This window comes from Bos taurus, chromosome 25 (assembly GCF_002263795.3).
Source record: "Bos taurus isolate L1 Dominette 01449 registration number 42190680 breed Hereford chromosome 25, ARS-UCD2.0, whole genome shotgun sequence".
Taxonomy (NCBI): domain Eukaryota; kingdom Metazoa; phylum Chordata; class Mammalia; order Artiodactyla; family Bovidae; genus Bos; species Bos taurus.
The window spans coordinates 39178995-39191152 of NC_037352.1; the positions used below are offsets into that span (position 1 = coordinate 39178995).

At 64.1% G+C, this 12158-nt stretch overlaps 1 protein-coding gene across 3 annotated transcripts in view; it reads left to right on the forward strand.

Annotated features, from left to right (window-relative positions):
* RADIL (Rap associating with DIL domain) overlaps nucleotides 1-10396 on the forward strand; it is a 123785-nt gene extending 113389 nt beyond the window's left edge. For 2 of the 3 annotated variants that reach the window (XM_024984722.2, XM_059881208.1), the window contains exons 7-15: nucleotides 1996-2108; nucleotides 2604-2841; nucleotides 3310-3482; nucleotides 6965-7115; nucleotides 7918-8108; nucleotides 8209-8560; nucleotides 9314-9453; nucleotides 9557-9696; nucleotides 10070-10396. In XM_024984722.2, coding sequence (XP_024840490.1) covers nucleotides 1996-2108; nucleotides 2604-2841; nucleotides 3310-3482; nucleotides 6965-7115; nucleotides 7918-8108; nucleotides 8209-8560; nucleotides 9314-9453; nucleotides 9557-9696; nucleotides 10070-10175 — 1604 coding nt within the window. In that variant the 3' untranslated portion in view covers nucleotides 10176-10396. 3 annotated transcript variants of the gene reach the window in all.
* Nucleotides 10397-12158: the final 1762 nt, after the last annotated feature.

A 12158-nucleotide genomic window follows, 5' to 3' on the forward strand; every position in this document is an offset into this window, starting at 1 on the left:
TGAGGACGTGCCGGCCGCCTGCCTTCCAGCAGGAAGCGTCTGTGGGAAGAGCGCTAGGGCAGGATGTCACGTCCTGAGCGCTGGAGAGAGCTTTTCTTCCCCAAACACCCTTTTCTGCCTGAAGCTCTTACCCAGAAAGCCTGTTCATGTGGGCAGATAAAACGTTAGCTCCTCTGGGGGTGTTTATGTTAGTCATTTAAAGTTCTCCTGTGAGGCTTGGAGGCTCTGCCTCAGATCTGAGATGTGGGGGGTGTCCTCAGGGCCCAGGGGCTCAGGACGCGGTTGATGGTGGCCAGGGCTCCTGGCCCTCCGACAGGCTCGTGGGGGCGTCGGCTTAGTCGAAAGCCCCGGCAGAGCCTGCGCTGTGGGTAGAGGGGCTTCGGGGGCTTCCTGGGCATCTGCTGGGGCCGCCCCAGGGTTGTGCTCTTGTCCTCAGCCCTGCCTCTCCATCAGGTCCTCTCACCAGAGCCCCGGTGCCCACGCAGGGGTGTAGGTCCGCCTTCTCAGACTAGGGGCGGCATCCGAGGCTGCAGGACGCAGGCCTGGGGCCCTCAAATCGCCCCACTGGCTTCTCCCCCGAAGCCCAGTTCAGTTCAGTCACTCCGTCGTGTCCGACTCTTTGTGACCCCATGGCCTGCAGCATGGCAGGCCTCCCTGTCCATCACCAACTCCCAGAGTCCACCCAAACCCATGTCCATAGAGCCGGCGATGCCATCCAGCCATCTCATCCTGTGTCGTCCCCTTCTCCTGCCTTCAGTCTCTCCCAGCGTCGGGGTCTTTTCCAGTGAGGCAGCTCTTCGCGTCAGGCAGCCAGAGTATTGACGTTTCAGGCCCTCCCTGAACCCTCCCTGGCCCTCTCCGTTTCAAGCCCAGGGAGGCTCTCAAATAAGACCTTGCAGGCCAGGCTCTGGGATGGGCCCTGGGGGGCCCTGCAGGCCTCTGGCTTCCTGGTCGGGTGGGTTCTTGGGGCCCAAGCCCTTGATGGCGTGGTCTGCTGGGCGGGTCTCTGATGGACTCACACCGCTTGCTCTCTGTTTGACTGGCGGCCCCAGCCCTGTACTCCCGGGGGCCCAGCTTAGGGCTCAAGTTGATTGCTGGGCCCCCTCCCGCCCTGAGAGGAGATTGCCAGACGTGGGTTCACGCTGTGCGCTAATTAGAAGGCGGTGCAGGGCGCACAGCGGGAGGACAGCCATGCGGGCGGCCTCCTGTCCTCGTAGAGAGAAACGGGCTGAGCGTGCAGACTGGGGTGGGGTCCTGTCTGGCCTTCTCTGCCCCCAGGGCACCGGGCACTATGCGCCCTCGTCTGAAAGGCCCCTCAGGTGGCCCCACCCTTTGGGGGACCCCATGGCCAGTCTGGCTCTTGGCTCTACCGGAGCCCCTCCCAGGGGGAGTTGCCTGGAACCCTCAAACCCCCACCCTGGCCACTGCCCAGCCTGGAAGCCCTGCCCACCACCCGCCTGCTGCCCACTGGACCCGAGCCCTGAGGTGCCGAGGGCCCGGGGCCTCTGCCCCGTGCTGGGGCAGTGCAGCTCCTGTGGGGTGACCGGGGTGCTGGGGGCCAGCGGCGCACAGGGGCCCCACGGGCTCGTCTTGGAACACGTCACCACTGTCCCGAATGACGGCCTCCGGAGGAGTGTTGGCCATGCCCTCTGACCCGGGTCCCAGTGAGAAGTGACGGGGGCCGGATCTGCCGTCACGGGTGCTGGGTCCTGACTGAGTCCTGAATCGACCTGTTCGCGGGCGCCTGCTGTGCCGACAGTGGCTCAGCGTCCACGGGCGGGAGGCCTGGGGCTTGGGTCCCGGCCCTCAGCCAGCTCCTCCGGACGCTGGGGCCCGGGAGAGGTGGGCCGCCCCGTGGCTTTGGGTTATCTCGTTCTCCAAGCCCAAGAGGAGGCGTTGGGCGGAACACTCAGGCCACGGGTGGTTCCGGAAGGTTCCCATCGGCGTCCCTGCCCCCGCACCCCCCGCCCCGGTGACAGTGCCGCTCTCCTGCAGGCTCCAAGGAGTCCCTGTTCTCCTGCGCCCTCACGGCCAGCGAGGAGGCCATGGCGGTGCTGGAGGAGGTTGTCCTGTACGCCTTCCAGCAGTGCGTCTACTACGTCTCCAAGGTACCGCGCCACGTGTGCCTGGGGCCTGAGCGCCGGCCCTCCGGCCCCGGCCTTGGCCCCTCCGTCCCCCCGGCCCTTCCGGCCCCCCGGCCCCACCCTCTGTTCCCCCGCCCTCGGTCCTCCATCCCCCCATGCCCGGCCCCCGGCCCCTCCAGCCCCCAAATCCTTGGCCTCAGCCCCTCCAGCCCCCCTGGCCCTGCCCTCTGTCCCCCGACCCTCAGGCCCCCCAGCCCCACCCTCTGTTCCTCCGCCCCGGCCGCTCTGTCCCCTCGCTCGCTGTCCCTCCCGTGGCCCGAACCCTCTGTTTCGCTGCTCTGGGAAACAGCGGCCCCACCCGTCCCGGCCCCTTTGCCGGCCCTCCGCTGCCTGTGCCGTCTGCGCCTCTGCGGGAGCTCTCCTGAGCCTCCGCACCCCTGCGGCTCCTGTGGGGCTGACACGTGGTGTGGCCGGGCGGGCCTGGGGCCTCTGCCGGCAGCGCTTTCCTCTGGCCTCCAGGCCCTGTACGTGTGCCTCCCGGCCCTGCTGGAGTGCCCCCCGTTCCAGTCGGAGCGCCGGGAGAGCTGGAGCGCGGGGCCCCCGCTGCCCGAGGAGCTGCGCCGCGTGGTGGCCGTGTACCAGGCCGCCCTGGACCTGCTGCGGCGGCTGCACGTGCACCCCGAGGTCGCCGCGCAGGTGCTGGCCTACCTCTTCTTCTTCTCCGGCACGCTGCTGCTCAACCAGCTGCTGGACAAGGGTGAGGGCGGGCGCACCCCTGGCGCCGCGCGTGTCCTCAGGGGAGGCCGTCGTGCTGCGTGGGGCCCGGGCAGGCACCCGGCAGCGTGTGCAGGGGGCCCTCTGGCCTTTCCTGGGTCCTGCTTTCCCCACTCTGCCCCAGGCCCCTGGGAGGAGGGAACAGGCTCAGGGAACTGGCGTGACCTTTGACCCGGCCTCACTGGCGCCCAGATCTCCTCCATCACCTGGCCCAGGCTCAGGGCCGCCGGGATCTCTGGCCAAGGCAGCACTGGGGCATGGGGCCGGGCGAGTGGGGCCGGCCCACGGGTTCTCCTCCCACCTCCCCCAGGGGTCTGGAAGCAGGTGGAGAAGCTGGGAAAGTGATGGAAGGTCTCCCGACTGTCCAGAGGCCTGGGGCGCTGCCGGGCTTGTCTCCCTTGGGGGTGCCCTGCGAGGGCTCCGCATCACCCTCCCTCCATCTCTCCCCCAGGCCCCTCTTTGAGCTGCTTCCACTGGCCCAGGGGTGTCCAGGCCTGCGCCCGCCTGCAGCAGCTCCTGGAGTGGATCAGGAGCGCCGGCTTCGGAGAGGCGGGGGAGCGCTTCTTCCGGAAGCTTTCCTGCACTCTCAACCTGCTGGCCACGCCCAGTGCCCAGCTCATCCAGGTGAGAGGGGCTGGGGGGCGTTGGTTGCTCCGGGCTCAGCAGCTCGAAGTCCCTGCGGGCAGGCGAAGCGCGCCTCAAGCCTGTCCGACTGTTCGGGACCCCACGGACCGTAGCCCACCAGGCTCCTGTCCATGGGGATTCTCCAGGCAGGAAACCTGGAGTGCGTTGCGCACCTTCCTCCAGCTGCAGCCCCTGGTCCCCAGCTGTTACCCTGCAGGCAGGGTGACGGCCCAGCACGTCCGTGTCTCGTCCCTGACCTACAGCAGCGGCACGGGGGCCCTGCTGGCAGGTGGAGGTGAGGGACCCCGCGGTGGGGCGGTCACGCCGGTCACCTGGTCACCTGGTAGCCCCATCTAAGCTCATGAGTCCTTAAATCTGGGAAAATGTTTGTAAACGATGTGACCGACAAGGGCTTCATTTCCAAAATCTACAAACAGGTCATAAAGCTCAGTATCAAAAAATAGCCCGATCAAAAATACGCAGAAGACCTAAATAGACAGTTCTCCAAAAAAGACATACAGATGGCCAAAAGGCACATGAAAAAATACTCGACGTTGCTAATTATTAGCGAAATGCAAATCAGAACTACAGAGTGGCATCACCTCACACCTGTCGGGACGGCCGTTGCTAAAAAGCCCAAAACTAAGAAAAGCTGGCGTGGGCGTAGAGGAAAGGGAGCCCCTGTGCTGGCGCAGCCACTGTGGAGAACAGGGTGGAGAATCCTCAAAAGTTAAAAATAGAGTTGCCATATGATTCAGCACTTAATCCATATGGTAGCAACGTAATGTTAAAAATCCTTCAAGCTAGACTTCAACAGCCCTGAGAACTTCCAGATGTTCAAGCCAGGTTTAGAAAAGGCAAAGGAACCAGAGTTGCCAATATCTGTTGGATCATAGAAAAAGTGAGGGAATTCCAGAAAAACATCTGCTTCATTGACTGTGCTAAATAAAGTCTTTGACTGGGTGGATCACAACAAACCGGAAAATTCTGAAAGAGATGGGAATACCGACCACCTGACCTGCCTCCTGAGAAATCTGTAAGCAGGTCAAGAAGCAACAGTTAGAACTGGACATAGAACAACAGACTGGTTTGAAATTAACTGGAGGGCTTTAAGGCTGTATATCGTCCCTCTGCTTATTTAGCTTGTGTGCAGACATCATGCAAAATGCCAGGCTGGCTGAATCACAAGCTGGAATTAAGATTGCTGGGAGAAATAACCAACAACCTCAGATATACAGATGATACCACTCTAATGGCAGAAAGTGAAGAACTAAAGAGCCTCTTGAAGGTGAAAGAGGAGAGTAAAAAACTTGGCTTAAAACTCAACATTCAAAAAACTAAGATTATGGCATCCCTTCATGGCAGATAGATGGGCAAAAAGTGGAAATAGTGGCAGATTTTCTTGGCCTCCAAAAGCACTGTGGATGGTGACTGCAGCCACGAAATTAAAAGATGCTTGCTCTTAGGAAGAAAAGCTATGGCAAACCTAGACAGCATATTAAGAAGCAAAGACATCACTTTGCCAGCTGGAGGTCCATAGAGTCAAACCTACAGTCTTTCTAGTAGTCATGTATGAATATGAGAGTTGGGCCATAGAGGTTTAGTGTTGAAGAATTGATGACTTTGAATTGTGGTGCTGGAGAACTCTTAATTCAGAAAGACGCACGCACCTCAGTGCTCACAGCAGCACTGTTTACAACCTCCAAGACACGGGAGCAACCCGCGTGTCCACAGACAGGAATGGGCAAAGGAGGCGCGGCCCCTGTGTACAGCTGGGTACCACTGAGCCATTCGGAAGGATGGAATAATGGTATTTGCAGCAACGTGGGGACAGCCGGAGAGTATCACACTAGGCAAGTCGGAAAGAGAAGCACAGATGCCACGCGATACCACCTGTGTGCAGGATCTAAAGTAAGATGTGAAGGAAGGAACTTACAAAGCAGAAGCAGGCTTGCAGACGTAGAAAGCTAACTTATGGTCACCAGAGGGGAAAGGGAAGACGAGATGAAGTGGGATTTGGGATTAACAGATGCAAACGACTCTACACGAAACGGAAACAGGGATTCTCCGTGCAGCGCAAGGAGCCACACTGAGTACCCTGCAATAAACCGTGATGGAAGAGAGTCTGAAAGTCACAGCTGGATGATTCTGTATGTATAAAATTACTTTATACCAGCAATTAACAGAGCACTGTAAATCAACTATACTTCCATAAAAGGAAGAAAAGGAGGCGGAAGAGTGGGTCAGAGAAACAGGAGAGGAGGCGGCGGCAGACGGGCCATGGCGTGCAGCGACCTCCGGGATTCAGGAGCAGCCCTCGGCCGGAGTGGGTCCTGCCCTGGAGCCTCCGGGGAACACAGCCCCCGACCCTCCGTCTAGCCCTGTGTGAACCATGTGAGTGTTTGACCCCGAGACCTGTGAGACGGCTTGTTCTCGCCGCCACGTTCAAGCTCGTTTGCTGCAACAGCAGCCGGAGACAAGGATGCCAGCTCGCCCGCCCGCCCCCGTCACTTGCGCCGTGACACGGTCGTCACTGGGTGGGGTGAGGCCGCCAGGCCCTTTCCTGCTGGGCAGCAGGCAGCCCCGTGGACTTTCTCCTTGCCACCCACAGTCCTGCCCCGGGCTGTCACTCACCGCCCAGCACCGTCGTTTGCCACCCTCGAGACAGGCTGTTTAGGGAGAAGAAGCTTGTTTAAAAAACCGTCGACATTCTCGTAAAAAGCAGGCAGAGTATCCGTAACATAATGACCGGATACTGTAAATGGGAGAACAGAAAGAATTCTTGGAAGTTAAAACTGCGACATCAGAGATGCAAAGTTCGGTAGCAGAGTTGGAAGTTGAAGTTGGGGAATTTCCCAGAAAGCAGAGCCCGTGAGATGGGAAGGAGGTGCCTGGCCGTCGGGCGACCGTTGACTCCCTCCCTGGAGAAGCAGCCGAGGCCTCGCTGGGTGCGGTGAAGAAGGGGCCGACCCCCCCCCACAGCTCAGGACCCCCGTGACCCCGCCCAGGCCTCTGATGTTGGCAGGGAAGTGAAGCAAAAAAGGGAGAGAGGAGGAAGGTAAAGGGCAGTCAGTGACACCCGCTTCCTAGCAGCAGGAGGCCAGAGAGGCAGAGCGAAGGGGCCAAGACCTGCACCGACATGCCCCCGCGGGCTCCCAGGGAGGAGCCCGCTTCTCAGGAGCGGACACATAGCTGCCACCCAGGTTCCCCACCAGGGCCTCCTGCCTGGAGTCCTGAGCCCTGGTGGCTGGAGGGTGCTCTCCCACCCCGGGCCCCCGGGTCCCCCGGAAGCTCCCCTCACAGAAGGCAGGGGCGGTCTGAGCGTTCCCAGGAGCCCTCCCTGGTCCCCGTCACAGCCAGAGCCGGTCCCCTTGCAGACCTCACTCTCCGCCTGGCCCCTGGGGGCTCCCCAGAAGGCAGGCTGGCCCCCCTTGCGTGGGGTGGGCTCCGCGCCCTTTGACCAGGAGCGCTTCTTGTCGCAGATGAGCTGGGCAAGCCTGCGGGCCGCGTTCCCCGCCCTGAGCCCCGCGCAGCTGCACCGGCTGCTGACTCAGTACCAGCTGGCCTCGGCCATGGGCCCCATGAGCGCCTGGGAGCCGGGTGCCCAGGACGGCCCTGCCGCCTTCAAGTCAGGTGAGGCCCCTCCGTGGGGGCGCTGGGAGCTGGGGCATCGCCCGTGGGCTCCTGGACGCCCCAGTCCCCGGGTAGGGGCAGGGCAGGACCCCCGAGGAGGAAGGTGGCCCAGGGCTGGGGCTCCCCTTGGCCCCCGAGGTCCGGGCTCGGTAACGGGTCTCCGCTCCCCCTTGGGGCCTCGCCCAGCACTCAGCCACCAGGGAGGGGGCAGGCTGTCCACACTGGGCAGCTCGACACAGTGCGGTTCTGGGCACACCTGCCGTGCCCACACGCTCGTGCACACGGGAACAGACGCACATACATGCACGTGCTCTTCACGAGTTAGCCGAGCCCCTCGCGTCGTGAGCAGTGTGTGACACAGACGGACAGTGAAGGGTGGGGGTGCAGACAGAAGGGGCTTCACCGCATCTCCCCCTTATCACCTGGGCTTGGACTCTGGACAGTGCCCCCTTGAACTGGGTCATGTCGAAGGCCTGCGGCGGCGGGGGGGGGGGCTCTGTCTGGGGGTCAGAGCACCATTCCCAGTGCGGAGGCCAGCAGGCAGGTGGGCCGTGCCCCACGGGTGACAGTGTGGGGTGCAGTCAGTGTGGCTGTGGGCACCCCCAGTGTGGGCACGTGCTGGGCCGGGGGCGTCTGGGAGGGCGTGGGGCGCACGTTCCCCCTGGCGGAGCTCGGGTCATCCCGGTGGCCCTTGGGGCTGGGCCGACCTGGGTCCCGCCCCCGGGTCCCTGGGGTCTGGTGGTGGCGGGCGGGCTGTAGGCAGCGCCTCCTGGCTGAGGTCACAGCCCCTTGCCCCCACCAGAGGAGGTCCTGGAGTCCTACGAAAACCCCCCGCCCATTGTCTTGCCGAGCGAGGGCTTCCAAGTGGATCTGGACACAGAGTGCCCGGACGACCGTGTCTACCAGCACCTCCTCTACATCCGCCACTTCCTGTGCGGCCTGCGGAGCCAGCCCGGCCCCAGTGGAGCGCCCACCCGGCCTGAGGGCCTCCAGGTGCCGGGGACGCAGCAGCGGGGCGCCCGCGGCTCGGGGGGCCCCTCTGTTTCCCTCTCAGGTCCACCGCTCGGGGCTGAATTCTCTCTTGTCTCCCCAGGGCCTACACCATGCCAGTCCCGAGGGCCACCCTGAGGCCCAGAGCTGCCCCCTGGCTTCCAGGGACCCCACAGGGGGAGCCCAGGAGACTGGCCTGGAGCACCCTCTCTCTTCCGTGGGGGGTCCCTGGGCACAGGGCGTCCCAGGAAGGCCGCCCGGCTGCCCTAGCCATGGGGGCCTCCAGGCCGTGGACCCGCATGGGGACCCGTCGTGCCTGCTCACACCCCCAGGCACACCGCTGGGCCTGGACCCCGCGTCTCCCGACTGGCCCGAAGGCAGCAGCGCCTGCAGGAGGGCGCTCCCGGAAGGGCGGAGGACGGGGCCCGGCGGCCCGCGGGGCGCCTCCCGGGAAGGTGAGCCCACCAGCCTGCCCTGCGCCCCGGCGGTTCCCTCAGGGTCCTTCCCCCGCGGAGTCGGGCGGCATGTTTGGCTGGGCTGTCAGCGTCGCCCCTGAGCGCCTGTCACCCTGGAGCACAAGATGGGCCCTAGGATGGGGGGGCCGGAGAGGGCGCTCGGGCAGTGTGGTGGAACGGACGACTGCTGGTGTGCGTTCAGCCCCCGAGCTGGTGCGAGGCCCGCGGGTCGGGAGGACGGGGGAGGCGGAGCCCTGGGTGCTGGCCGGGCTGCTGGCCGGGCCGAGGGCGCTGAGGGGCAGCCTCGGCGAGTCCTCGGTGTGCAGCCGAGCTGGGTGGGTGCCCCACGAGCAGGGTCACCGGGACGGGTGCACCTGAGGCAGGACACCGCTCAGGTGCACAGCACGGCTGGCCCCGTGGGGAGGACGGGACATCCGGGTGGGGAGCAGCAGGGCCCCAGCTCGGGGCGGGCAGACGGGGCTCACCGCTGAGGGGGGTGAGGCTGGGGAGGAAGGCGGGTGAGAACGCGCAGAGCCCCCGCTCAGCCTCCTGAGGGGTGGAGTCCTGCGGCAGCACCAGGCGGCTGGCCTGCCCCCGTCCCCCAGACGGCCCCAGCGGGTCTCCCCTGGACCTTTGGGAGCAAGTGTCCTCTGCAGCAGCTGAGCCGGACGTGGGTCCTGGACCTGGGGGGAGTCTGGACAGAGGCCTGAGTGGCCGCCCCTCACCCGCCCGCCGCACTTTCTGGTTCTACAGGAGACTGTGCGGCCCCGGAGGACGAGCCCCCTCCGGCCCCGTCCAGCCACAGCTCCAGCACCGATGACTTCTGCTACATGTTCGTGGTGGAGCTGGAGCGTGGCCCCTCGGGGCTGGGCATGGGCCTCATTGACGGGATGGTGAGTGGCCGCCCTGGGCCCGGCTGGGGAGGTATGGAGGTGCCGGTGCTGGGGCCCCGCGGACGAGGGCCCACGGAGCCCTGAGGCTGCTCCTCTCCTGCAGCACACGCCCCTGGGCGCCCCTGGGCTCTACATCCAGACCCTGCTCCCGGGCAGCCCCGCCGCAGCCGACGGGCGGCTGGCGCTGGGAGACCGCATCCTGGAGGTGAACGGCAGCAGCCTGGCAGGCGTCAGCTACCCGAGGTACCCGCCCCGCGCCCCGCCCCGGGGGACGAGCCTGGCTGCCGCCTCAAAGCCCAGCAGCGGGCCCTGTCACTGCCCGTTTTGGAGATGAGCAAGTGCAGCGCAGTGTCGCCTCCTGCCCTTCCTTCCCTCACTCACCCTGATGCCACCGCAGTGCCCACCCAGGGGCTCAGGTGCCTTGGGCTCCAGAGTGGCAGCGGGTGCCCTGGCTCTCTGATCCTGAAGCTCCGTCCCACTCGGGGGGCTCAGGGTTACTGCCTCTGATTGTCCCCTTGGGACAGCAGTCAGGGGGAGGCTGCCCCCCACTGGACAAGCGCCCAGTCCTCACTGGGCGGGCTCGTCTACACCGGCCGCGTCCCTTGGCTGCTTTCAGGGCGGTGGATCTGATTCGACACGGGGGCAAGAAGATGCGATTTCTGGTTGCCAAGTCTGACGTGGAGACAGCCAGGAAGGTCCGCTTTCGCACACCGCCCCCCTAGGCACCCTGCGCGGGGGGCCGCCCGCCTGCCCCTGGGTCCCGCAGGCACATCTCTCCTGCCAGGCTGTTCCTCGCAGGTGCACCCCCAGCAGGACACCTGCAGTCCCTGCGTGTACGTTCTATTTATATGACAGACAACGTTGTGATGTTTGTTACAGAGCTTTTATGTTTGAAGGTTTTAATGGAAAAACATAGATTCAATAAACTATCTTTCGTATTCCAGAGGGTGGCAGGGCATGGCATCTAGGGGGCACCATGCTGGTTCCCAGAGGGGCCATGGGGGCTCCCGGATCTGCTCCCGTCCCCACCAGCGTGGGAGACTGGTGACAACACGGGATCCCCGGGGTGGTGGGATGGCTCTAACTCTGCGTCTGCCTTCCCCCTGCCCCAGACGAGGAGCCGGCCATGCCAGGCAGCCCCCTGCCATGGAGGGAGAGTGCGAGAGCCGCCCACCCCTCAGAGTGGGCTTTGCGCTCGGGGTGCCGCGATCAGCACGGTCCTGAAGAGATGGTCTAGAAACTCGGGAGGCTATAAAGCGGGAGTCTTGACCAACTCTGGGTGCCCAGGCCTCCCCAGGCCTCACACCCCTCGCCTGGCATCCGCCTGGTGTCTGGCCCGCCTCCTGCCCCAGCAGCGGGGCTGCATACAGGTCAGTGCTGGTGTCAAGGTGAGGCGCTGACCATTTTCAGGTTCAGCTGCGTCCTCACTGGGCTCAGAGCCTGGGTTCGGACTTTGGGCCCGTGTCCTCTGACGGGCACGCAGACTCGGGATGAGGGGTCCTGGCCAGTCCACTGTAGACACACTGCCTACGTGGAAAGGAGTCTCCTGCAGGGAGCAGCAGCCCAGCCAGTCCCAGGTGGGTCCCAGGCCCAAGTGCCTCAAGTGCCACGAACTCCCTGCCGCACCCTGGTTAGTGCAGAGTGGGGCGGGGGGGTGCGGGTGGGGTGGCCCTGCTGGCTGCCTTGTGTCGGCATTGGGATTCCGACTGCCCTGAAGCAGCTGCCCAGGTGCTGGATGAGATGCATTTTTTCCCTGAATTTATGTTTGGCTGTGCTCGGTCTCGGTCGCTGCCCAGGCTGCTCTCTGGGGAACGGGGGCTGCTCTCTGCGGGGAACGGGGGCTGCTCTCTGCGGGGAAGGGGGCTGCTCTCTGGCGGGGGTGCGTGGGCTTCCGTGGCAGCTTCTTGTTGCAGAGCACAGGTGCCAGGGGCACTGAGCCACCAAGGACGCCTGGATGAAATGTACTTTTAAAAAGCCACTTAAAATGTATGCTTGAACCCAGAAGAAACTCTTAGAGCCCCAGATTGAAATAAGGGCACAAGTTCAGGGAGCTGGCACCTGGCCTGAGGCCCACCGACCTCCCCCCACCTCCGTGGTGCTGCTTGGCTTGGGGACGCCTGCACACTGCAGGGTCCCTCGGTTCTGGGGGAAGACCTCGGGGCTTCTCTTCTCGCAGGGAGTGTGGGCTGCCACCTGTCTTTGGGGAAGTACCCAGGTCACTCCTAGGCCGTTCTTTGAGGCTGGTACTGTTATTACCCCACTGAAGGGAATGGCTGCCCACTCCAGTATTCTTGCCTAGAGAATTTCATGGACAGAGCCCGTGGGATCGGAGTTGGGCACGACAGTCACTCAAACACGTTCCCTGTTTCAGGTGAGTGTGGAGCGGGTGGGGCTGTGCTTTTCTGTCTGTGGGCAAGTGAGCACCAGGATGACGTTGGGAAACCCCACAGAACCCAGTCTCTGCAAGCCACCACTGCCCTCCTCTCTGTGCGTGGGCATGACCTCAGGTGAGCGCTCTGCAGGCACGCAGACCTTGACCTTGACCTTGCACCGTGGCTGGGCCAGGCTCCCAGGCCCGCAGCGTCCACCTGTGTGGTGCGGATGCCCTGTGGGCCGCCCGGCCCTGCCGACGAGTGGGCGCACGCTCCCCACACGAGACCAGGGCAGGATGGGGCGTAATCGCCACCTCCACCTGGGCGGCAGTC